A 25059-nucleotide genomic window follows, 5' to 3' on the forward strand; every position below is an offset into this window, starting at 1 on the left:
CTGGGGGCAGAATTATTGTCTGGTATTTGCCTGGAGCCATGACTGGCATGATAATGGTCTGTCATCTATTGGCATTCATTTTGTATTTCATCTCATCCAGGTGTATCCAGACAGATATGCATTGTGCTACAAACTCCATGGGCAATTTGCTGAACAATAGCATCACGATCAGCAAGCCTACTGAATGGTGGACTCACAAGTCCAATTTCTATCCGAGTTTGGATGAGAAGATCACCCCCAGTTGCATCAATATATCTCCGGCTTGGTTTCAGCAAGGAAGAGAGGTACATCCTGTTCATATGAATTCAGGTTACCCATCTGAAGTGTCATAGAAATATGGTTTCCCAAATCTTGATCCAGAAGATGGTTTCTCACCTGATGTATCAGCCACATTAAAGGGAGTTGATGGTCACAATATCATGACCTCCCTCCAAAGGTCCGGTATCCTTGTCTCTGCTGCACTTCGTGTCATGCATCCGGATCTCTATCTTGCCGGAATTCAAACCCAAGTCAGACTGGGTGAATGGGCGAGCCGGTACGAGTTGCATGATATGTGCTATCATTTACAATGTTGGACATCTGTTTTCAATGTGGTGTCAGTCATTTGCAATCGTCAGTCACCACCTCATAGAGATCTGAAATGTCGACCGGAGGCATTTGATATCATGACCACCGCAGGTATTTACCATCCGGTCATCATGGATTTCATTAATCTTGGGATAAAATTCTTATATAACTCCAGGTCAATGTTGGCCTCATCGTGTCGGCTTGTGAGACATCATATGCACGTGGAGGAGGGCAACCAGATTGTCACTGCATGGTACATGCGAGATAGTATCCATAACTTTGTTGGAACTCCGAGAACAGAGTACACAAAATATGGCAATGTGAAATATGGTGACCTGATCGAGCAGAGTGCCTCTGTGTAGAGACATTATTGTACACATTGTATACGAATTTTAGTCAGATGGCCCCTTGAGTACCTACCTGATCTATACTACATACTCTCGTAGAGACCGGATGATAACTTTGACCGGATGTCCGGTGTCACATACTCCAGCCCACCCGTTTGCCTCGAGTACACACGTACTCCGGCCCACCTGTTTGCCTGGAGTACACACATACTCCGGCCCACCTGTTTGCCTTAAGTACACATCCTCGGGTGCACCTGACCCATTCCTCTCCGGTAATCAGCCTCGGCCCATCCATATGAGTGGGTACACACATCCGTCCGGACAACCTGTATACACGGCCCATCTGTTTCCTCCTCTGCACCTGGCCCATTCCTCTCCGGTAACTGGCCTCGGCCCATCCCTGTCATGTGGGTACACGCATTCCTCCGGCCCACCCGTCTCCACTGCACACTGTATTCATTACATATAATGTCCCATATAGTAGTATATCTATATACCAATGTCTATACTTTTTACCCTCGGCCCATCCATGTCCCTCAAGAATACATTCCCTCAGCCTACCCGTCTCCATTGTAAGACCGGATTCACCATAATGTCCTGTATACTAGTACATTCCTATACTACTGTCTGTATTATATACCCCTGGCCCATCCATTTGTCTTGGGTACACGCATGACCTCGGCCCACCCATGTATCATGGTACAATTATTGGCATGGGCCCACATGGGATAGCCCGTTTCCATTGGTACATTGTCACATTTGGCTGCCCATCTGAGACGGGTGAATTCACTGAAGGGGCTCTCAAAATGCCGTAAGGCGCTAGGCGCAGTGCGTGTCAACCCTTGGGTCTTGGCCCCAGGTGTTCAAAAGGTCAAGCTCCGACCTTTGTATTAATGGCCAACCAGCACGGGAGACGTTCTAGACACAGGACCACATACTAGTACAATCTCGCATAGGACTCGTAAGGTTCAATATCTGATTAAAGAAAATTTCTCCCACCGCCCACACCAGCACAGCACAATACGCAATCCTCGGCTCCTAAATCTGTTGCTATTCCTCTTGTTCAACGAACCTTCTCATGATTATAATATCGGTGTAACCATGGCGTAACTACAATGCATGCTACTACCTCTCATCCCGCCATCCTCACATTCATTGGAGTCTTGTTTCGGACAACGCTCCAGAGCCCAAACGGTCAAGAATTAACTGGTGACTGTGTACTTATCATATGGACTGAACTCAAACTGCGTCATGTTAGGGCATATTCCATTGTCAATATTTGGTTCTGAACGTTGGTGTTGGTGCTGGCCTTTTTTTCCTATTTTGACGTGCTGGGGGGTTACTTATATCTCCTCACCAGTGACCCGCGCTAAAATCCATCAGCGACGCAGCCGCCCGTCATAACGTATGATGTTCCTCATTTGCTAATGCAGGGTCCTATCACGTACGCACGAATTCTCATTTGCTCATACCCCTGATTACGACTCGTGAAGTAGATGTGTTCTGTTTATGGAACAGTCATGTGAATGATCCTTGTATGTGCTTTCATACTTATGATTCTTCGTCTGCAGGATATTCACTTGCACGAACCATCAATTGTAGGTGAGTAACATCTTTCGAATGGACAGATCAGGTACACGTCAAGGGTCAACATTCTTTTAATGCGGCCTTTTTCATTATTATATTCAGGAGTCCGACGAGCCACTCGAGTCATAATATACCTCACATCATGGAAGTATGCAGGCGCGCATATTCCATTTAAAAGTTGGCGTTTATGCGCTCTTACTCTAACTTCAACGTTGCCGCAATGGTTTAAACTTTAGTTCCTGGTTCTTCTGATGAGAATACCTACTTTTCACCAAACACCGCTCTTCGAATGACTTGTATTGTACATGTGCCATGGACTTGTTAACTTCTTGAGTTCTTCGTATCCGGACATGAGGTTATGAGTCTTTGAAGTATGTAAGTACCGACACTGGCAGATGGAAAAATTGCAGTACCCGAAAATAGGTGTTATGGTCAACGCTGCAGATAGTTTATCTCATGCCCCATATACATATGGACATGCACTAGTGTTCTTTATCTGATGCATATGCTGTAGTACGACAATCTAACCAAGTTCAGACGACATTGTTAATTCTCTGACCTTGGAAGCACTAGCAGCGAACATTCATTCATGATCTACAGGAACAAAACCAACAACGAGGACTACTTTTATTCATGGTGTCCCCCATGCTATGACAGTGTATGACATGAGTAGTACTAGGTATTGCGGCAGCATACAGGCAGGTGCAGGGCGCATAGCAGCTGGAACGTCCAGATGGGTAAACCTGTGGGTGTGGGCAGTCATACTCGCACCTGTACCCGTTTCCCTGTGGATATCAACGGGTCACTGTAAAGAATATAGGAAACAATGTGTGCGTGAATCCATCAAAGATAGAGTGAAATATGGGGGAACGCTAAGTAAAGAGTCAGTGTTCGCTAAGAAGGCTTGGAAGACGAGATCACGCACCGTCTGAGAGCATGCCATGACCAGAGCAGAGCACCATCAGTGTCCAGTAAGCAGGCCAAAAGATGAGAGCAAGAAGACTCACACTGACAGCCTTTGGCGAAGAAAAGATGCCAGAGACCCTCCAATGACTCAGGTGGAACTGGCGGGTGCCCATGTGTGCTCTTTGAAGGCATATACCCACCCTTTCGATTCCTGTTAAAAAAATCAAGCCTGTTTATGAATGATAACAATACCACTTACATGTATGGCCTTGGGAGACAAAAAAATTGGTGTGGGGAGGCTCCATAAAAAATGATGATAGTACAGAGGGAGACGACATTGTAGTAGTAAGAAGATAAGATGAAAATGACTAAGTCGTACGACTCAAATACAATGTTAATGATGATGTCATGCCACATTGTGTGAGAGTTCTGCAAATACAATGCAATGTGCGCGCGATACAATGTGAAGCTCCGAAGGATCAGAAGAAACGATGCAAAACGACAAACTGTAATGTAAGGACAATGCAAAGTGACGCAAGGAACGATGCTAAACAATGTGGTTACAATTTGCTTTTCATAATCTACCCTATTTCACCCTATCAACGACGTTACAATCAGAAAATAATCAGATCCCATCGTGCCATGCCATAGTGGGTTTTCACTGGGGATCAGCGCTCAGATCCAGAGACATGCAGTATGTGTTTGCTACCTGAGAACAAATGTTTGATGAAGACGCCAACGGCGAGGATCACGAAAGTATCGCGGGCGATGCGGGATAGCACAGGAAACATTGTCTCGTGTTGTTAGTAAGTAGAAATTGTAGAATAAAATCAATTGCTGAAGATAAGCAGCTAAAATAAATAAACCTTCCTCCAAAATTATCCTTCTGTTCAGTCGCGCATAGACAAAAGCTGAGGTGAATATTGTCGTCCCTTGCTGAGATGTGCTAGCGTCTGAATCCGAGTCTGTATCCTGGATGTACCACATCTTGTGTGCTGACTTGAAAGCATGAAGTTTGACAAGTGAGACAGAGCCGGTGCTAGTAGTGGGAGTGATGAGGAAAAATGTAATACCCCAGAGTAGGAGAGTCCACGAGAATGCCGCGGCAGTAAGTTTGATAATTAAGGACTTCATCACGTGCAGCAGTTGTACACCACGTGGCTTCTCTTAGGCTTCAACAAGCTCCTGCCACACCCTGTCTGCAGTCTGCGATTTTCTTTTCTGCTACAAATCCTAGTGAGCTCTGAGCTCTGATGACCCAGACCCTCCTGTGCATCTGCATGCAACAAGGGCAAGTCCGATAGGGGGAGCACCCCAAGGTGCGGCTATAGCACTGTTCTCTCAAGCTTACTCGTAAGTCGTGTAGGAAGTTCATCGTTGTGAACTCTTGTCAGATTGCTCACCGGAGGATCTGTCAAGGGAGGAAATCATCCACATAGTCATCACGACACCTTCATCCAGTGGCGAACGAGAATACTGTCTTTGCCAACACCTGTCACCTGCTACCGTGCACAAGTAGACTCTCGAACTTTCGTAGATTTCGCGGACACGGATATCTGCACCGATACAGATTCTCGCATGTACCTGGATCCCTATGTTGATACAGATGTATGCACTGAGGCGGAGACACAGAGACGCCTGCAGTTATGCTCATGCGGACGCCTGTAGTACTACTTCTGTTACTTTCTGTATCCCAATTAGCCTTACCCGAGGTTCACTTCGCTGCGTCTTAGTGATGCGAATCTATCGCAGCTCACTGTCGGGGTCAGCCCTGATTAATAATATTAATAATATTAAAATATAAGAGCAGCACTGCCGCCAGCCTCTCAGACCCTCTCACTGTAATCTTCTGGTCATGTCTATCTGATTTCGGATCAATTGAAAGTTCATTTTGAACTAAAATGTCGAGTTTTATATCATTGTTCAACACTACAAGGCTTACAGCAACCATGAATCCTCGCGACAGACCATCAGATCCTCTTTCACAACTCCGCTACGTTCTCGAAACAATGCCAAGTTCACGAAAGTATATTTTCTCTCCCGCAACCCGTGCAGAGGTTCTATCAGAGCTTTACAATGCATTTTGGGGACCGTATTCGCATCTCTTCCTCCCATTATCCAATTCCAGTCTCCCCATGCACGCTACTCTTAGTAGCGTTCAAGTAGATCTGGGCTTTGCTGGTGCAGGTTCAGAGGATCCCATCGTTCCTGGAAGGCCGTGCGGCCATATCTTTAGCAAGGGAGAGAGTTGTTTTCGTTGCAAGTCAGTAACCCGCTCGCTATCCTGTCAATCATTCACAATACCTCTTCAGAGACTGCGCTCTCGATGATAGCTGTGTTCTCTGTAGCCGCTGTTTTCATTCCAGTGATCATTCAGATCATAACGTCAGCTTCTTTGTCGCTCAACAAGCTGGGGGCTGTTGCGATTGCGGAGACATCGAGGCCTGGCGTAAACCTATCTCATGTCCTTTCCACCCACTTTCTCCCCATGTCCAAGCGCAGATTGAACAGTCCTTGAGTGCAGCTGATGCCACTCCTCGAACCATACAGCGTTCTATATCTGAGGAGATTCCATACGTCGAGAATTACCCATACAGAGTCGCTATCCCGCCCGACCTACATGATCTCATGAGTCGCACTATTGCATATGCACTCGACTTTATTCTTGACACCCTGGACTACTCCCCGGATGAAGCGACAGTGCCTTCGAATGAGGCTGACCTACGATTGCAGCCCTCAGCAGATCCTATGCAAAAGGACCAATACGCTATCATCATCTGGAACGACGACAAGCACTCATTTGATGAGGTCATCAAGCTTATATCAGAGACCACTGGCCATGATAGGAAGACAGCAAGCATCATGGCGCGCTCTATTGACGATGTGGGCCGAGAAATAATCGACATCAACGGTGACGTACCCCGACTCCTCGAAGCAGCGCATTTGATGACAAAAATTGAACTCGGTGTCACAATCCGTCGTGCATACGATACTTTTCGCGAGCAGGTTGCTTGTGTCATTATTGAGTGGCTGCTCGATCTCACTCGAAGCCGGCTGGGGTCGGATACACTAATAATCAAAGAAATCATTGCAGCCGAGCTTCTGTCGCCGAGACGACGGGAGAGCACGTTCTTCACTTCTAATCCGCAAATCCCAAACCTCGCTGCGGATCTGGCGCGTCCATGCCGTATTGATTGGTTATTCGTCTATCATACTCGACTATGGAAGAAGCCCCGGATACATTTGAAAGCAATTTATGCGTCAATCTTGATACTTTCACATCCCCATAAGATTGCCATCGGTATGCCGCAACGTCGCTCGTTTTCATAAGCACATTTTGACGTATTGCAGCGTCCCACTTTGCCAGCACCTACCACCGTGTCGCTGACGCTTATCTTCTGGTTGACCGTGAAGCAGAAACATCCATAAAGTATTTCGCCCTCCAACTTTTCACTGCACCATCCGTTGCCCTGCACATCGTTTCTCAACATGATCTCATGACACGTCTGCTCGACATCATCGTCAACTTTTTCACCAACCACATTGCGGACAAACACATCCTCACTACGTCTCCTGCTCAACAAGACATAGACGTTGACAGCCCCCCATTCAGAAGCAAACGCTTTATGCCCGTCTTTAGTGATCTCCGCTATCTCTGTCATAACCGGCCTGTCCAACAGCTCATCGCGCGTCACCCAGCCTTCATACGCAAATTTGTCAAGGTATGCCAGGTCTTCATGTGTATCAACCCAAACAAGCGCGTCGCCTCGAATCATGTCGAGTATGAGACGGATGTGTGGATCAGTGTGTTCAATGTAACACTTTCGCTTTCCCGCGTCATCAAGGTCTACGGTGAAGCCTTCGCATTTGCGAACCCAACACAGCTTGTAGGAGCAATCACAACTGTTGTGCGGGAGATCCTCGCCGTGTGTACTCTCTCAACAGATAGGCTCGACAAGGAAAAATTTTCAAAGCCTATGCTGCACGAGGTCGAGTTTGGTGATGCACAGTATCAGATCGTCGATTTCAACGTGTTGGAAGGATGGGTCAGCTTCCATCACTCCCTTCACTGGCTCCTTGCAGATCTGTTGAAGCACGTGGATATTTTGTCAGAGGAGTCATTGAAGCAGATTGGGGTGTCTGGCGTTCGGGACTTGTTTTTGCGCCCCTTCAATGAGGGTGCCATTCTCACATTAATCGATTTCCCTTTGCGAGGTAAGTAAATTCATTAATATTGCAGCTGGTCTGACTATGGTTTCGCAGTGCTCGCTATGATTGCCCAGATCAGGGCGGGATTATGGGTCCGCAACGGCTTTCCTATTCGCGGTCAGCTTCTGCACTACCGTGATTTCATGCTTCGTGAGCTCTGCTACGACCAAGACCTGTTCATCCTCCAGTCATCTCTCATCATCCTTGATCCCAATATCATCATTGTCTCCATCCTCGACCGTTTCGGCCTCCTCTCGTTCTTCCGCGGTGAAGTCGAGAAGTCTCCTTATGAAGGTGCCCATCTTCTTAGCATGGTCGAGGAGCTTTTATACGTCCTTATAACTATTCTCGGCGAGAGAGCCAGTGCCACGAAGCTCCCATTCCAGCGTGCCATCCGTCGCGAGATTGTGCACGCACTCGCGGCGGGGCCAAGTTCATTCACTGATCTTGCCAAGCGCGTCTCTGAGAGGATGGTGGATGACGTATCTTTCGAACGCGTCCTCAAGGATGTATCTCACTTCCGTGCGCCTGAGTCGACATCTGACACCGGCGTGTATGAGCTCAAGGACGAGGCCTATGATGAGGTGGATCCATTTACCTTCCACTACACGCGGAACAAGCGCGAGGAAGTGGAGGTCATACTCAAGAACAGGCTTCGGAAGAAGACAGGTGTGAAAGACCCAGTCATCGTCCCGAAGCCGTTGGCCATTACATCCGGCCCGTTTTCAATACTCCCGTCCGTCCTGGAGTCTGAAGCCCTTCTTCAGGTCATGTTTTATGCCATACACAACGTGATTTCGCTCACTAACACTGCGGGGACGGCCCCACCCTCTGCTGAAGCTATCCTCGATCAAACATTCCAGCTCATCATGCTAGCGCTCGTGGAACGACCTTCTGTTTTCAGTCATGTCTCTGTCATCAAACCCTTCGCAGAAGAAAAGAAACTTGCCGATCTAATATGCGCCATGGAACACGATGAAAAATACAAACCCTACAAGAGCCGCATTGAGTGGGTCCTGACAGAGATTTCCAAGCATGTTCCGGAAGGCGTGCAGCCTCCTCGCAAAGTCCTGAGCCCCGCTGCGCCTGCACCTGATGTTGAAGGTGTCAAGAAGCGCGCAGCTAAGGCACGCCAAGAGGCCATCATGGCAGAGATGAAAGCTCAACAAGAGAGTTTTTCGCTCAATTTCGAGGAGGAAGAAGAGGAAAATGATCAGGATATGGATGAGACGTCTGACGAACTTCCCTCGTATGGCACCTGCATTGTGTGCCAGGAAGATCTCAATGAGGCCAAAGCGTTTGGCTCTCTGGGGCTTATACAGCCCAGCAGGTTGCTCAGAAAACACCCAGACAGCCATAGTCAATATCTCAACGAACTTATGACAATGCCTCAGTCGCTCGATCGAGCGAGTCCGCGCGACACTACTTTTCCCCCAGCCAATGCGGAGGAGCTCGACACTACAAGCTCGCCCAACTTTGATGGCTTCCCTGCACAGTACACTCGTTTCGGGCTCCACGCATCTGTGTGTGGTCACATGATGCACCTAGACTGTTTCCAAGTCTACAATGCCTCCATTCGCCAGCGACACCGCTCACACGCGACAAGAAACCATCCTGAAACAATTCAGCGCAAGGAGTACATCTGCCCGCTTTGTAAGAGCTTGGGAAATGTCCTTCTCCCTGTTGTTCACCCCAACAATGCTCCTGCAAGCCGCACCCCCTTCCCAGACTGGATTCGAGCCGCGGGGATAAGCGTCTTGAAGTCAAAACCAGACAGCGTCATGGATGGTCTGCAGTTCAGGAGTGGGACTGGCGAATTTGTGTTCTGGAGCGCGCAAGATCCTGGTTATGGCGCAGCCATGCGCAAGCCAGAAGCAGTAGCTTCGACAAAGATGCTCGACACCCTCATGTTATCATCAAGACTGGTCTCGCAACAAACACGCCATCTTCGTGAGCGACCTGAACCAGAAGTAGGAGAAAGAGGCGCGGGAATGTATCTTCCCGAAGACCTTGTCGGATACACAATTTCCGCTATCGAGGTTGCTGCTCGTGGAACTGACTCCTCGGGAGGTATTGTGGCGGATTCGCTGTCATTGTCGGATACGCAAAGTAGAATGATCCGCGGATTACTTGCCAGCTTGACAAGACTATCCGCTCTTGAATTGGACGGTCGGCCAGATGGTGGCCGGGAATCAGTCAAGCAAGCCATAATCAAACGCTTGCTCCCAGAGTGGAGCCGAACATCACTGACCTCCTTCTCGTACCCCTTACTCTTACGCGACCCATTCACCGTGCTCATCGAGACCGCCGCAGTGGCTCCTGAGATGTTGCAGCATGTCTTGATATTGTGCTACTACGCCTGCTTGGCTCGCACAGTCATCGGCATGGTGTATGTTCTCAACAAGGCTAGGACGTACAGCGCTTTCCAGCAGCCTGCTGCTCGAGCCCATGCTGATATCTTCGGCGATGTCCGTATGTTCTTTATGTCGGTGGTGCGACATTCACCCGTCTTTGAGCACACTGCTACGCTAGTTTTTGATGCATTTGGTGAAGCTCGCATCGAGAAGATGCTTTATGCGTTTACTCTTCCATTCCTCAGACGGGCAGCAATCTTGTGTCGTTCTGTCGTCCCGCTTACATTTCCAACTCCATTACTAGGCGCCTCTAACGTCAATGAGTACAAGCGTCTACTCGCTACCCTTGGCATTCCTCCTTTGTCAGACCTCCCCAACCAAGATACGCTTCAAAACGCACTCTCCGGATGGTGCGCCCACTATGGCCACTCACATGCTGCCTCGCAACTCAACTGTGGTGTCGTACTTGACTACGCGGCTGTATACGGGATCGCTCGTCTGCCACTCATCCTTGATAACCTTTTTGGTGAGCGAGACAAGGTGATGAAATGCCACCGATGCAACACCGTTCCGACGGATGCTGCAATCTGTTTGATTTGCGGAGTAACATGCTGTATGGTGAGCCACTGTTGTCAAGACGAGTTGGGACTTAGGGGGGAGTGTAATTTGCATACACGAGAGTAAGCTTCCTCCCACATCATGCCACTAAATGATGCTGATTCCTTGTGATTGCAGATGCGGTGGTGCTATTGGTGTTTATTTCGTCGTGAAACGATGCTCTCTACTTTATTTGTACGCCAGCAACGGGACATTTGCACAGTCTCCTTACCTTGATGTTCATGGTGAAGTTGATGTCTCAATGAGGTCAGTCTGTTCTACCGCTTAATTTCAATTGAATGCTCAACTGCGACGTACAGACGCGGTCGTCGTCAATACATACACCCAGCTAGATGGGAAGAAGTCCGCAGAACGTGGCTCAACCACGGCATTCCAACTGCTGTTGCTCGTAAACTCGAGAGCACGGTCGACAGTGGAGGATGGGAAACACTTTGATTTTTTAAAGAACGCTATCTCGTGATTTTAGCAAGTTATGCATACTACTCACAGATCATGTATACAACGGGTGCAAATGGACAATTAGAGATTCGATGATGTTTACTTTATTTCGAAACGCTCGTTTGCAGGAGCGCCAATTTCAGCCTTCCTGCTGTCCGTTCGGTGCCAAGTACATCGATAATCTCAGGGAGGCTGGGCCCCGCTTTCATCCCAGATAGCGCGTGCCTCAAAGCAGTCATAAAGACTTTTGACTTCAGGCCTGTTTTCTCGCACCCATCGTGCAAGAAAACTGCAATGTCCGATTGAGTCGATGGCGATGAAGACTCGAGTTGCAGAATAACTCGTCGTAGCACATGGTCTACAATGATGTAAAGCGATCAGTAATGCTGATTACTGACAGTGTGCGACTTGCCGTAGTCGTCAGCTGATATTCCTCGCTTCATGGAACGCGCTTCGGACAATTCATAATCTGGCTCCACGAAAAAGAACGGAGCAAGTGTTGGAACATCATGAAGATTCGTGATGCGACCCTGGGAGCACTATAGCTATACGTTCATCCAGTAGGTAACGCATGCTCACCTGCAAGACGCTGATCACACGCGTGATGTACTCCACATTAGTGTATTGACTAGGGATGCCGAGTCAATAAGGGTATAAACTAATAAACGAACAAGATACCTGTGAGGGAAAGCGGCCTTGACAACATCGTGTACTCGTCTTGCCTGGAAGGCAATGCCCTGTTCGCTCTGCCAGCTCCGCATAAGGTGATGTTTGTTAAGGTATGCAAGCTTTGCGGGATCAAGAACATTCCTGCGATGCGTAACGGAAGACAGATCAAACTACCGAATAAACCCGTTGTGAAACATGCAAAAACCATGAAATAGTCACAACGCACTTGGTCGATGAGTTCTGGAAGTGTCATAAGGGTTGTACTGTCAGGAGGTTGAGTCGAGGGCGTACTGGGTGGGGAAGTACGCCCATTTTCGTGGTGCACGCCCCACCCAGCCAGTGCAAGCCAATTTAAAACACCTTCCGGTTCCCAACCACGGCGCTATAAAAAATAGGCGTTCAAATCAAAGTTCGTAGGGAAATGAAAGCGGCGTGCCATAAAGTCTGAGACAGACACATCTCCATTGCGCTTTGACATCTTTGTTCCATTCGGGTTCAAGAGGATGGGCAAATGTGCAAACTGAGGGGGTTTGAGACCCAGACAAGAATACAGATCGAGGTGCAGCGGTAGTGAAGGTAGCCATTCCTGGAATGCAGGAAATTCAAAGGACGTCGTGTCAGAGGGATGGAGACCTACCTCTCCGCGGAGAACGTGTGTAATGTTCATCTCGTGATCGTCAACAACAGACGCCAAATGGTACGTGGGGAACATATCAGATTTCAGAAGAACGGGATCTGTTGGAAGTGAGGCATGTGCATCCCTCAGGATACCGAAGACCATATCTGTGGGTGAAGTACGGTCTGGGAGGTTGTCATCCTGTCACCTGTAAGGATGAGGTATTCCAATACAATAAATGTACTCACATTCAGTCTGACGATGGACCTCTCCCCAGCACGTACTCTCCGTGCAACTTCTTCCTCGGTGAGATGGAGGCAGGACTTGTCATACGTAGCATTGGACCCTGTGCGTGCAAGCTTCTCGCGAGTGGTGGCAAGTTTATCGGGAGAGCAAAAGCACCGATATGCGTGACCAGACTATGAATTATCAATGGTTAGAGAAAGAAGGGAGAAGTAACGAGCACACGACGCACGTCTAGGAGCCTGCGTGTATAAGAATGGTAAAGTTCAAGTCGTTCTGACTGTTGGAGCTCAGTATACGGGGCATGCAACAGGTTGTGAGATACCGACTTGGAAATACGGCCCATGCGGACCATCCATCTCAGGACCTAGATGAAGATTATTTGAGCTGCTTTGAGCCAGAATGTAACATACACCTTACCGAAGTCATACGGAAGACCAGCCCATGCCAATGCGTTTCTGATATTATCCACCGCGGTCGGTACATATCTCGCCTGGGTCACACATGAGTTTTTGCCGCGAGAGAAACATGGAACTGACCGCGTCTGTGTCTTCTATTCTGAGAATCCATTTGCCTCCGTGTTTTTTGGCGAATAGATAATTGTAAAGAGCGGTTCTGAGTCCACCGAGGTGAAGAGCACCAGTAGGAGATGGCGCAAATCTCAAGAGCATGTTTGAGATGTTATATTATTCATAGGGCCAGGTGAAATTGACGCGGCCGTGACGCGCCATATGTGACACGGGTATTTTGCCGCACCCGCACCAAATCAACACATTTCACTCTTAGTTTCGATGATCACCGTTGACGTGCACAATATAATTGGTTTACCGTCAAACTTATCAATTATGCGCCTCACGGTCATGCCTTATTTACACAAACCCTACCACCTTGTAATATCTACCTCAGCCTCTCCAAACAGGCTCGTCTTCTTGATTACAAAGTCCCCCTCGGGAACATCCTCCTCATCTCTCTCATATAAATCCGGAAGCTCCCTTCTAAGAAATCTAAGGATATGCGTGTTAATTTGCTCCAATTCGAGGAGGAAGCCGTCGTGGCCATCAGGCGATGGGATGACTACAAGTTCTGCGTCAGGTATATGTGTTGCGAGTTCCTTTTGTTCAGAAGGAGTGAACAAGCCGTCCGTTTCAACGCTGATCACCAATGCACGCGGGGGAAGAGTTGCAATGACGGCGGCAAGGGCGGTTGATTGTGCCGTCGATGATGGAGGATCTTCGGGAGTGGAGGTCCGTCCTCGAGCGATATCATGCGTATCCATCTTGTGGGTGATATGGATGTAACAATTAGCGTCAAAGCGCGCCACGAACTTGGCACCTTGATAGCGCAAGTATGACTGTGCTGAGAAAAGTGGAGGGGGTGAGTTATGTCCCATGCCGTCCGGCCCTTCTGTTGGAGAATGAGGCGGAGATGATGCGGTTGAGTGTTGAGTTTTGGGGCATGTACGGGTCACATTTTTGTGACCCTCATTATGAGCAGCAAGGTCCTTATCAGCGAGCGTAATAAAAGGTGCGACAGCGCTAGATTCCGGGACAGGGGTAACTTGAGGGCGACGTCCAAAGCGACTCTCGAAAGAGTCGCGCGACCGATAGGTTAAAAGTGCGGCCATCCGAGCAGCAGCCAAACCCGTCGAAGGCTGTTTCGTATAGTATCCGTCGTCATAAAGTGGATCACTATAAATGCTTTGACGTTGTGCCTCTCCCCAACTGATACACCACGCAGAGTGTCGTGCAGACGTAGCCAAAGGAATAATATGGCGGACATAACCTGGAGGGGTGCACAGAGGCCATTCGAGTACAGCCATTCCACCCATGGAGCCTCCAATGACTACAGCGACACTAGAAATCCCAAGATGATCAAGAACGAGCTTATGCAGTCTGTCAATGAACTAGATCAGAGACCATTCAAGATATTGAGAACCCACTTACCGCACATCATCACGTATCGATGTCTGAGGGAATTCTGGGCCATAAGGCTTTTGCGTCTCTGGATTAATTGTCACAGGAGAAGCCGATCCATATGGTGAGCCCATGACGTTAGCACAGAAAATGAAGAAACGATTGGGGTCAAAGGCCTTCCCATGTCCTATAAGAGGGCCCCACCTGGAATGCATAAGAAATTTTTTGAAATAAAATGTGAAAAGATCTCACCAATCTTCTACGTCCGCGCTGCCAGTGAATGCGTGGCATATGATCATAACGTTGTCTCTAGCGTCATTCAATTTGCCCCAAGTCTTGTAGGCGACCGGGACCTCCCGCAATACCCTCCCATTCTCAAGAGTAAACGATGGAAGGATGGTGATGACCTGGTCGACTAAGGGTGCGAGAACAGACATGTAATAGAAAGGCGCTCCGAGTCCTTTAGTCAGCGTCACGCATCCACAAACGGTATGAGGACTTCTTGCACCTCTGAGTGATTACTTTGTGAACTGGTACCACTGGCCGCGAACACGCTAGTTTAACATTGTTGTGGGAATAAGTCTATGTACATTAATGGTTGGCGGCACTTTCGCATTAACGTCTCTTCACAGTCGAAACACGAAGAATTTTTTGGTGTCTCGCGTTCGGGGCAAAGTTAGCTTACGATATTTACCTTTTGGACTTTTGCTGATGTAGCAGATGCCGATACTCCGTCGGTAAATGATGGTTGTTTGATCTTGTTGGATTGAGTCAAAGGATATGTCCGTTACCAACTGTCCACCATCCACCCGGTATTCGTAAATCGAACCAGGCTAACTGTACAAATATCATATGTATGTACTAATCTCGGAGAAGAATTGAGCGTATCATGGAGAAGGAATGACAAGCATGACCAAGATGAGACCATATATAGTATGCCATATCTGCTGGCTATATTACACATGCACATGCATAGAGGGGGATGATACTGCAGACACAGTAATTTCCGTCGCCCTCTCTGAATCAGCATACAACTGAACGACGGTATGCTCTGACTTCCCTATTCGCTCGTTGCCGGTCCCCTCCGTTAAGTGAGATACATTCCCTGCGAATGCTAGGGATGTAGTAGGCATCGCGGTAGTTGGTCTCGACCACTGATTTGAAACTGCCCGCCCCTGTGCAACACGAATGATGATGAACAATTGGGCAATGCCCTGAAATAACTAGTATCATAGACACATAAACCCAGATTTGTTTGCTTACCTGTATTTTGCAAATAGCCAGGAAACATAGACTGGTGAGACCGATTAAATGCATACCAAAGGCGACTATAAAAGCAATAGCGAAGATAGTGTATAATCCTGCGGACTCGACAACCATGAGGGCAATGGTATTGTATGTGCTTGAATCATATTGGGGTATGATCTCCCTCATACGCCCTCGCATGGCGAACAAGCGATTTGTTACGAGAATGGTATAGATAACAGTGAGCCCTACTTCGACACAGAGGTAGGCGAGCTCGATGATGATGTTGTAAAATTTGGCGCCAGTGCTCGCCTCAACCATGACGATGATGGAGAATGCTGCTCAAGATGTCAGTGATTGGTGTCGCTCGGTGAATGATAGACTGCACCAATCATGGTGACATAAAGTGAGATCATCGGGACCACCACCCTTTTTGACCAGTCCCAGATCACAAAACATCGATGGAGCTAAGAATTTCAAGCATCAGGCTTGTATTGGACGATCTGGGGAAACAGTCGGCTCACAAGCAGAAGTTGCATAAACCACTCCTGGAGGTGACCACTAGACGGGGCGTCAATACTAGAAACCCGGAGGTGGATGGACGAGGACACTTACCCGACAAGCGCTATAAAGTTGATACGATAACTCATGTAGTTCTCGATTAACGCGGAAGGACCACCAGGCGCATCACGAAGATCAATCCAGATCATCTCCGTATACCTTACGTTCAGACCAAAGCTTATCGTCGCCAATACGAACGTGATAAAAACGTAGAAAAGAAGTGCGCAACGATGATCTGCAATTTTTTCCCCATGTCGAGGCCGTTGCATGAGAGCATTCCAGGCTTGCACTGTGAGGACGAAGTATATGCCTATTGCGATACATAAATCAACTTCCGGAGCGTCGCATATGGACTGAAAACACACCGTAGAACACACACGATAAGATCATTCCATCGAGGCGAAATCTTTCAAGAGAGAGATTTGTCTGTGGGGTGTAAGATGACATGACTACAAAACGGGTCACCGAAAGAGGGTTATGGTGGAACAGATATCCGAGCTCTCAGTCTGTGCTATACCCACGAGAAAATGGTTAAGACAACGATTGAACGGTCGCAAGTGACGGGCAGGGAAGATGCAAAGGTTATATAAGGAAGCTAGAGACACGAAAAGTGGCAGCCACACGAAGGTTACTTAACGTTGGGGATGTCACTCACACAGTCGTCAAAAATTGACATTTGGGACCCCACGGTAGGACTAAGATGGTACTGAAGCCTGCTTAATTCTATATTCAAGTTATCGTTAATTTCAAGGCTGCGCAACTATAAACGCCACCGTCAAATCCAACCTTGAATTATGACTCATCCACTTGCAGGATGGAGGGCAAAGTGACAGCAGAGAGAAGTTCTAGGAGCCAGCCCGAAGTATAATCATTTTCGCATATTATTATGTGCCCGGGAAAGTCTGTGCTATGTATTGATTGTCGATGAGACTGGGTACTGCAGAATGAAATGTAGTCTTACAAACTTACAATTTACCGGTATACCTACTTCAGCAAGGCTTGTGTGAGAGACTTGTGATCCACACAGCGGGGAAACTGACATTTTACCACCTTTCGCCTTGATATTCGAAAGTGCTCTGGAACGCTCTAGGCTAGGTCCAGATCTGCTTTTGATTGAAGAGGTTAAATGTTGAAATTGAAATTTGAAACCGTGGACATAGGTGTTATTACTTACGTAATCATGACCCGGAGGGGTTGTATTACATAATAAAGTATTGCTTTGCACATTACCCAATACCACCATGGTTGCCAGCCTTTTCGTGTGTCGAGCCGGCGTTGCGAGATATCTATACCTCATTATGGGCGTTGTTTTGGTTTTATGGTCGTCGATGCTTGCGACGAGGATGTTACCACCCTTTTTCCATTCTCCTCGCGTACCTTGGAAAGAAGAACATTATAGCGAGGTTTCGTGTTCTACCAAGAACTCTACAAGTTCCTTCTCTCCCTCATCGACACAGTTAGGTATCGCCTCTCACGTGTATCTCATATCTCTGCCTTGGCGACAAGACCGGCGACAACAAATGGAACATTTGCAAACATCCAAAGACATCAATTGGACGGTTGTTGATGCACTCGACCCTTCAGATGTTACTATCGGTCATATTTTCGAGCGGATCGTCTCTCAGCGTTCGATGCGGCCCTCCAAAGAACACTGGAACGACTTGGGATCAGTCTTCCGTTGGCCCGCTGATGTCAACGCCATTGCTGCTTCCACAGAGGACTTTGGAGCTTCTGGATCCGACCTCTGGACCTCTTCTGCGGACACTCAAAATAGCCGACATACCACCCTGTCCTCTCTTGGTGTTTCGCAACATCCGAACGTCACGTGCGCAACTCAAGATCACTCTGTACCGTCTTTCAGCCCTAGCCTCCCGGACTGGATGATCCTCACTGCGCCAAAGATCTCTTGCTGGTATTCCCATATCTCTGCCGTTCGACAATTCATTGATAGAGTGAGTACCACTCCCGAGGATGTCGCCGTTTTCTTGGAAGACGATATCGATATGGAAAAGGACATCGAAATAAGAATGCATCACATCTGGCCCTCTCTCCCACATGGCTGGGACATGGTTTTTCTGGGTGAGCGCCGGTTTCAATCTGTCTCCGATTGATGCTATATCGTATTCCTCAGGTCACTGCTGGTCAAACGAATCTTTCTATCCTGCACTTCCATCGCCTCAGGTCATGTCTCCGTTATATGACCTGTCAACACGGTCACACATACACCCATCTTACTCTCCACGTTGTACTCATGCTTACGCACTTTCTCTGTCCGGTGCTCGACGTCTTCTGCAGCATCTTCGCTACCCGCCATTCGCGTATTCCAGAGCTCTTGATCAAGCTTTCAGTTGGCTTATCGAAAGTGGCCGATTACGTGCTTTCAGCATCGTTCCAAGCGTCGTTATCCAGCGCAAGGTCCTATCGAGCGACATATTTCCCGGATCCAGTGTGGGGAGTGCGTGGAGAGAGCATTTAGTGGACGGCGTGTTCGGAACATAGAACAAACACCAGTTTGTCGTCTTTTTTTATTGACCTGTCCTCTGTTGTATCGCCAGTCGTTTGTATGGATCTGATTTCTATCTCACTCCGGTCATTGTTTGCCGTCTTCAAACTGCTGGAGCCAACCCAACCCTGTAGTCCAAAACAAGGGAAACCTGAATGACTGGTGCACTGTCAACACAACACGTAATCGAAAATCTCGAGCAGTACGCAAGTCACAATTCTTCCCACTGTCTCGAAAGCGATACCTGCAAATCTAAGTCGGAATAATTTTTTTTTCGCAATTGCATATTGGATGCCTGACGTGGAATTTCTCGTAAAAGCGCATGAATAAGAGTACCGTATCACTGCCAGCAGTATCCATAATTCGGGAGTTATCTTGATCCATGCTTTATTTCGGTTGCTCCTCGCCGGTTTGTCTAGGGTTATCACCGCGCATATTGACTGCTGTTCCGGATCTCTTCCCCGTAGTGCCACAAGACCTTAGAAACTAAGACTTTTTTGAGGCGTTCTGTTGTGCCTGAAGCGGGGAAACCAGAGTATCTGAATCTGCTGCTAAAAATGAGTGTGCATGAGGTAGTTACACTCGCGAACTGTCAGGAGTCCTCGGGTATGGCTATGCTGAACAATGATGTGAAAACGTAGGCAGAAGGGAGTGGCGGTGGGCCTGACAAAGTTGAAGTAGTGAGAACGAGAGAGAGAGAGAAAAAAACGAAAGATTAAACGAGTGGCGGTAAGGTTGTTGTAGGATAACGAGAGTCGCGTAGTGGTTTTGACAGATTCGGAAACAGCGGACCAATAATGGGGTGACAGCAACGAGAACAAGAGACTGAGGGTCGACAGCGATGAAGGATATAGTGTAAGACGGGGACTGGGACGGCGGTGATAATGAAGGAGAGGTGGGAAAAGGATTGTATACGAACTTCAAGTACTTGCCAAGAAACCAAAAAGTCTCGGCCTTATCTTCACTGTCTCTGAAAGTTGCTTCTACGCAAGAATAATGGAGACTCGAGAGAGGGATTTTTGAACAGAAGTTTGATTTCATCCTTCGCTTGAGTCCTCGCCATAGAGTTCGACCTGCTGTGAATTCGGCCATGATCGGTTTAGGACGTTTACGAACATTGAACACATAGTCGGAATAGCCTGACTCCATGGTCCCCGATGTCACAACTAGACACTGGTAAACACCTCCATCAGTAAACGCACCTCAGACATTACTTCTCGGTATCAACAGAGACCTTTGAGGTAGGGTTTCTATGTTGTCCGGCTGTTGAGCGTGCCTACGAGTCTACGACATTCGGGTTCTAGGTATCCACATCAGCTTATGGTAGTATGGCATCTGCAATGGCTAAGACACGTTTGGTTAGTGGTTGCCATTAGGGAAGGAACATATAGCTTACACTGTATGTATTGCATGTTTTCCAATCATTGGTGTCGTCGGCATACTGCCTCTTGAACCGTGCATGTGCGCTGCATGTCAATGATTGAATGCGTAGCGTACAGAACTGCGCGAGTACCTTGATGCCATCGTTGAGCCCACGAACAGCGCAGACCCACAAGGCAAGGTCACGTCCGCCGTATTTACACTGCCATTCAGATGTGGTGTGAGAACTTAGAAGCTGTGGGAACCAACTCAGTCATCCAAGCCAAGCTTGAGCTTAAGTGCTGCGACAACAACTTGAACTCAAATGCTATTCTTACCTCGAATTCAGCTGCTTCTTGAAGTTCTACGCAAATCTTCGCGCTTCAAATTTCAAGCATCCTAGGCTTGAGTAATGGAACAAAAATATTTTAGCAAATGCAAAGTTGCTCCGGCACCAGGCAACTCTTAAGAATGACGCGCGCATAGAGTTTTACGCCCCAGGGTATGATGCATCATTTGGATAGAAAGCATGGCCACACTTTGCTCGATCATCGAATTGGGGTCGCGCATTGCAAGCATGAATGCATGACGCCAGGTTATATTTTGTTCGCACACCGAGCGCTCAGGAGTCGAATCATTTTGGTAACTTACCAGCCGTCGTAACTTCCTGTGCAGCCTCTGCAGCCAGACAAGCGCCCGTTCATCTTTTAACTTGACCGCATTCAACGTTCCATCGAGAATCGTAACCAATCGTCCATTCTATCTCAATCATCCTTTCTAAGCATTGATTTTCGTTGCTCAATTGTTTCACCCCTCAGACTCTTTTGACTTCAAACGAATTTACAGCTTACGTATCGACTCCTCGGTTAACATCGTATGTCGCCCCATCAGCCATCGCGATCACGATTTCTAATTACGACGCCAACTGAACTAGTGCTTCCCCGACTCATCCTCCTATTTCGTGTTATATTCTATCATTAACCTCTGTTCATAAGCTTGACCGTGATCGATGTAAATATTTCCTTCCCTTATCACATCGCGCTCTCTGATGTAACTGACAGTTTCTAGCGAGCTTTCTAGCAATGCCCGAAGGAACTTGGGAAAAGCTGTCCCAGGTCGCCGTCCTGGGTGCTCAATATGACTCCTCTGAACGCCAGCCACATGCGAAATGTTTGGAAGGGACCCGAGTGGACCTTCTCAAATTAATCGACGGATTGTTGGACAAGCAAGAGAAGAGTCAAATCATTTGGCTGCATGGCACGGCAGGCGTCGGAAAATCTGCCGTGGCATTCACTGTAGCTGAGAGAATGAAAGCTCTGAAAATAACAGAAAATGATACCGGAACAAGGCTTGCGGGCACTTTCTTTTTCTCGCGCAATAGCAAGGAACGCAGCACGACTGGCCATTTCTTTGCGACCCTTGCTTACCAGCTTGCGAGCAATTTTCCCAGTGTCAAGAAGGATGTGAATAAAGCTATCATCGACAATCCTGCGGTTCTAGACTCGAGAAAGTCTCTTTGCGACCAGATGAAGGCGTTATTTCGCCAACCTCTTTGGCACCTGCGATTCAAGCTGCACGAGTGTCCGCCTCCGGTGTTTGTCATCGATGCCCTCGATGAATGCAAACCTGAAACCGTCGCTGATCTCATCTCCCTCCTCGGACAAGCTCTTAGTGATCCTGAACTTCCCGTGATCCACATTCTGCTCACGAGTCGCTTGGAGGAGCATATCCGTAATGCCATTCGAAAAGAAGGGACGCGCACACCAGTATACGAGATACCAGTGAACATTTCTGGGGAGGGTGTCGCCGGCGTCATTTCATTAGACGGCGAAGATGTTGACAATGATATCTATAAATTCTTACAGCATTCCTTCACAGAGCTGCAAAGCCGCCATCCTGATTTCCCTCAGCCCACTGCGGATGAACTTGCGCGGCTGGCGAATCGAGCTGGCAGACGTTTCATCGTGGCATCTACAATGATGAAGTTTGTTGACGACGGACACAATGACCCCCGGGATCGCCTTGAGCTCATGCTCGAGCTAACGAATGAACTGCTGTCCGGGACAGAAGTATATGACTTATACAACCGTATCATCTCCACCTGTTCGGACCCCAACCGGGCATACCACCACTTGTCCATTGTTGCTGCCCTCGCAGATCCTCTGCCGATCTCACAGATGTCAATGCTCCTTGGCCCTGGTCAAGGCAATGATATTGCAACCATACTGGTGCAGCTACGATCTTTCCTGGATATTCCCGCCGAAAGCAACCAGCCCGTGAATATACATCACTCCTCCATTCGGGACTATGTTTCAGACTCCTCAAACTGCAGCCTCCCTGGATTACAACCCATCGCACCACACTCCTTACTCGCTTATTCCTCTTTCCGCTTGATGATCCAAGACATTCCAAAACGTACTGCATTCATGGATGCACTCTTAGAATTGAAGAGGCAGAATCTGGTTATGCAACCCCGCAATCCCCGGAACTTGCAACAATCATTAGCTTTCATCGTTGAGCCACCAGAGCCGCTGCAGGTTCTCATGGGTCTGTTATGGCTTCGGGGAGCTCACGAGTCGGGTTTGCGGTCCTGGCTGGGGACTTTGGATGGACATGCGTGGCTCCAGACCCAAAGTGGGGAAAACTATTTGCAGACACAGAAAGGGGAAGACTGGCTCCAGACCCGGGCCGCGGTGGATTGGCTTCAAACCCACGCAGGAAACACTTGGTTGCAGACCGAGAGGGGGAGAGGATGGCTACAGAGTGGGCCAGGGTGGTTGTGGGCTCAAAGACGGCGACAAGTTGCTGGAAGCTCTGGCGAGTATATGCCATTGGAGACTTGGAGTGAGAAAGTCTCACTGAAGACCATCAGCGGGCAGGGCTGGCTGCAGACACAGACTGGGCGAGAATGGTTGCGTACCAAGACTGGGGAAGAGTGGCTACATACCCAGTCTGGAGGAGAGTGGCTGCGGAGCCGACGCGGAGAAGAGTGGCTTTTGACCTCAACTGGACAAGTATGGATGCAACAGACCTCGAGTGGCCAAGAATGGCTGGAGACCCAGAGTGGGCAAGAGTGGCTGGACACTGAAAGTGGGCAAGAATGGCTGAATTCTGATAGGGGGCAAGAATGGATGGAGACACCTAGTGGGAAGAAGTGGCTAGTGACAGTGAGCGGGATGAAGTGGAGGGAGTCACCGAGCAGGAGGGAGTGGCTAGAGACACAGGGAGGGGAGGAGTGGGTGGAGACACAGAGAAGGGAGGAGTGGGTGGAGACACCGGGCAGATGGCAGTGGCTGAAGACACCGAGCGGGTGGAAGTGGCTGGAGACACGGGGCGGATGGAAGTGGCTGGAGACACCAGGCGGATGGGAGTGGCTGGAGACACCAGGCGGATGGAAGTGGCTGGAGGCACCGGGCGGATGGAAGTGGCTGAAGACACCCAGCGGGAGGGAGTGGCTGGAGACACCCATCGGGAGGAAGTGGCTGACGACGCCCATCAGGAGGGAGCGGCTGGAGACGCCCAGCGGGAGGGAGTGGCTGGAGACGCCCAGCGGGAGGGAGTGGCTGGAGACGCCTAGCGGGAGGGAGTGGATAGGGACGCCCAGCGGGAGGGAGTGGATGGGGACGCCCAGCGGGAGGGAGTGGCTGGAGACGCCCAGCGGGAGGGAGTGGCTGGAGACGCCTAGCGGGAGGGAGTGGATGGAGACGCCCAGCGGGAGGGAGTGGCTGGAGACATACAGCGGGAGGGAGTGGCTGGAGACATACAGCGGGAGGGAGTGGCTGGGGACACTGAGCGGAAGGAATTGGCTGGAGACCCTGAGTGGTTGCGACTGCTTACAGATCCTAAATAACCTGCAGACTCCAATTGGTCATGCATGGCTGTACACCTTTTACGGGCAAGAGTGGCTCCTGACCCAGAATGGGCGAAAGTGGCTCCTGACCCCAGGAGGGCAAGAATGGCTGCACACTCCGGCTGGTCGAGAGTGGATGCAGACCCCAGGTGGACTGCAAACTGAACATGGACAAGAACGGCTACAGACGAAGAGCGGGCAAGAGTGGCTGCTGACCTTGAGTGGGCAAGAGTGGCTGCAGACCATGGGCGGACGAGAGTGGCTGCAGACCGACAGCGGACGAGGGTGGCTTAAGACATTCCATGGACAAGCATGGCAGTTGACCCCTGCGGCGTCTGTCTGGGTGACGATGGAAGACTTCTTGAACACGCTGGAAACAATGAGCGAGGGCGCGATTATTGCACAACTCCATTTACCAGCTTTTCAAGTAATCCGGGAGTTCAAGAGCTTACCAGATTTCTTGATGTTTCCGGTATTCCTTGCGCTAAGGCCTCAAGATCATTCCACCCCTGCATCCCTACAAGATTGTCCAGACATCGAGGTTATGCATGCTATGACCGCGTTCATGACTTTTGCCGACGAAGCACGAGAGCGAAGCCAATCATCTTCTCACGCTCTGAAGTACGCATGCCAAAACTGGATCTTCCATCTCTCGCGAGCTCTGGATCCAACGGACCACAAGCTCAACCGTGCATTCAAGGTCTTCTGGGATCGTCGCCTCCTCTCCTGGTTTGAAAGGCAGTGGTGCTTGAAGGGCTTGCGGTCCTGCATCCTTGTATTATCCGAAGGACAGAAACTTGCACAGGTGTGCCATTCTCGATGATTTTCGTGTATTCAACACCTGACCTACGCACAAAGGAACGTCTCATTGAAGCTGCAGGATCATCTTAGTCACAGTTAGTTCCGGGTCTGAAATTGTCGATTTTATGAACTGGGTGTTTTGTCTTGCTATCTTGTTATCTCGCATTGATCTTTTTCTTTCATGTCGCCTGTGCTTTTCAGAATAATTTGAATGTCGGTGTTCCTAGTTGCAAGATTCATCGTGCAGTACATGAAAAATCATTGAGCCTCGCT

At 48.8% G+C, this 25059-nt stretch overlaps 9 protein-coding genes across 9 annotated transcripts; 5 read left to right on the plus strand and 4 right to left on the minus strand.

Annotated features, from left to right (window-relative positions):
* Nucleotides 1–368: 368 nt before the first annotated feature.
* EDB93DRAFT_1096793 (uncharacterized protein) lies at nt 369–929 on the plus strand (the record flags this gene model as incomplete). The annotated part of the gene is made up of 1 exon (XM_041446819.1): nt 369–929. A coding segment is annotated over one exon (561 nt), but the record flags the coding sequence as incomplete, so codon positions are not given.
* Nucleotides 930–3145: 2216 nt separating this feature from the next.
* On the minus strand, nt 3146–3581 carry EDB93DRAFT_1187444 (uncharacterized protein; the record flags this gene model as incomplete). The annotated part of the gene is made up of 2 exons (XM_041450843.1): nt 3146–3244; nt 3427–3581. Coding segments are annotated over 2 exons (223 nt in total), but the record flags the coding sequence as incomplete, so codon positions are not given.
* A 1647-nt stretch (nt 3582–5228) lies between these two features.
* Nucleotides 5229–11472, plus strand: EDB93DRAFT_1332746 (uncharacterized protein). Its single transcript, XM_041455261.1, has 6 exons — nt 5229–5670; nt 5720–6708; nt 6759–7622; nt 7671–10650; nt 10706–10834; nt 10888–11472. The coding sequence occupies exons 1-6, from the start codon at nt 5309–5311 to the stop codon at nt 11021–11023; spliced, it is 5460 nt and encodes a 1819-aa protein (XP_041300879.1). The 5' UTR covers nt 5229–5308; the 3' UTR covers nt 11024–11472.
* On the minus strand, nt 11131–13225 carry EDB93DRAFT_1243758 (uncharacterized protein; the record flags this gene model as incomplete). The annotated part of the gene is made up of 12 exons (XM_041452184.1): nt 11131–11384; nt 11421–11556; nt 11606–11654; nt 11705–11865; nt 11922–12077; nt 12132–12281; nt 12333–12512; nt 12560–12730; nt 12787–12834; nt 12884–12921; nt 12975–13047; nt 13094–13225. 12 exons carry the CDS (start codon nt 13223–13225, stop codon nt 11131–11133), a joined length of 1548 nt encoding a protein of 515 aa, XP_041300880.1.
* A 129-nt stretch (nt 13226–13354) lies between these two features.
* Nucleotides 13355–15012, minus strand: EDB93DRAFT_1235400 (Alpha/Beta hydrolase protein). Its single transcript, XM_041451351.1, has 3 exons — nt 14720–15012; nt 14498–14671; nt 13355–14446 (listed from the first exon to the last, which is right to left on the minus strand). The coding sequence occupies exons 1-3, from the start codon at nt 14902–14904 to the stop codon at nt 13435–13437; spliced, it is 1371 nt and encodes a 456-aa protein (XP_041300881.1). The 5' UTR covers nt 14905–15012; the 3' UTR covers nt 13355–13434.
* Nucleotides 15013–15558: 546 nt separating this feature from the next.
* Nucleotides 15559–16720, minus strand: EDB93DRAFT_1070444 (uncharacterized protein; the record flags this gene model as incomplete). Its single annotated transcript, XM_041444958.1, has 6 exons — nt 15559–15681; nt 15731–16050; nt 16101–16179; nt 16237–16273; nt 16328–16583; nt 16639–16720. Coding segments are annotated over 6 exons (897 nt in total), but the record flags the coding sequence as incomplete, so codon positions are not given.
* Nucleotides 16721–17616: 896 nt separating this feature from the next.
* EDB93DRAFT_1096785 (uncharacterized protein) lies at nt 17617–18772 on the plus strand (the record flags this gene model as incomplete). The annotated part of the gene is made up of 2 exons (XM_041446817.1): nt 17617–18352; nt 18405–18772. The coding sequence occupies 2 exons, from the start codon at nt 17617–17619 to the stop codon at nt 18770–18772; spliced, it is 1104 nt and encodes a 367-aa protein (XP_041300883.1).
* A 2445-nt stretch (nt 18773–21217) lies between these two features.
* On the plus strand, nt 21218–22549 carry EDB93DRAFT_1096811 (uncharacterized protein; the record flags this gene model as incomplete). The annotated part of the gene is made up of 2 exons (XM_041446820.1): nt 21218–21935; nt 21969–22549. Coding segments are annotated over 2 exons (1299 nt in total), but the record flags the coding sequence as incomplete, so codon positions are not given.
* A 762-nt stretch (nt 22550–23311) lies between these two features.
* On the plus strand, nt 23312–23929 carry EDB93DRAFT_1096786 (uncharacterized protein; the record flags this gene model as incomplete). The annotated part of the gene is made up of 1 exon (XM_041446818.1): nt 23312–23929. A coding segment is annotated over one exon (618 nt), but the record flags the coding sequence as incomplete, so codon positions are not given.
* Between the last annotated feature and the right edge of the window lie 1130 nt (nt 23930–25059).

The sequence above is a fragment of the Suillus bovinus genome (genome assembly GCF_016758785.1).
Source record: "Suillus bovinus strain UH-Sbo-P2 chromosome Unknown EDB93scaffold_168, whole genome shotgun sequence".
NCBI classification, from domain to species: domain Eukaryota; kingdom Fungi; phylum Basidiomycota; class Agaricomycetes; order Boletales; family Suillaceae; genus Suillus; species Suillus bovinus.

What these genes read in the sequence shown, in the direction of transcription:
- EDB93DRAFT_1332746 (XM_041455261.1), top strand. Translation starts at nt 5,309, where the DNA reads ATGTCGAGTTTTATATCATTGTTCAACACTACAAGGCTTACAGCAACC. An exon ending in TCCCCATAAGATTGCCATCG is followed by an intron (nt 6,709 to 6,758) that starts GTATGCCGCAAC and finishes GACGTATTGCAG; the next exon opens with CGTCCCACTTTGCCAGCACC. An exon ending in AATCGATTTCCCTTTGCGAG is followed by an intron (nt 7,623 to 7,670) that starts GTAAGTAAATTC and finishes ATGGTTTCGCAG; the next exon opens with TGCTCGCTATGATTGCCCAG.
- EDB93DRAFT_1235400 (XM_041451351.1), bottom strand. Translation starts at nt 14,904, where the DNA reads ATGTCTGTTCTCGCACCCTTAGTCGACCAGGTCATCACCATCCTTCCA. An exon ending in AGCGCGGACGTAGAAGATTG is followed by an intron (nt 14,672 to 14,719) that starts GTGAGATCTTTT and finishes TATGCATTCCAG; the next exon opens with GTGGGGCCCTCTTATAGGAC. An exon ending in TCGATACGTGATGATGTGCG is followed by an intron (nt 14,447 to 14,497) that starts GTAAGTGGGTTC and finishes GTTCATTGACAG; the next exon opens with ACTGCATAAGCTCGTTCTTG.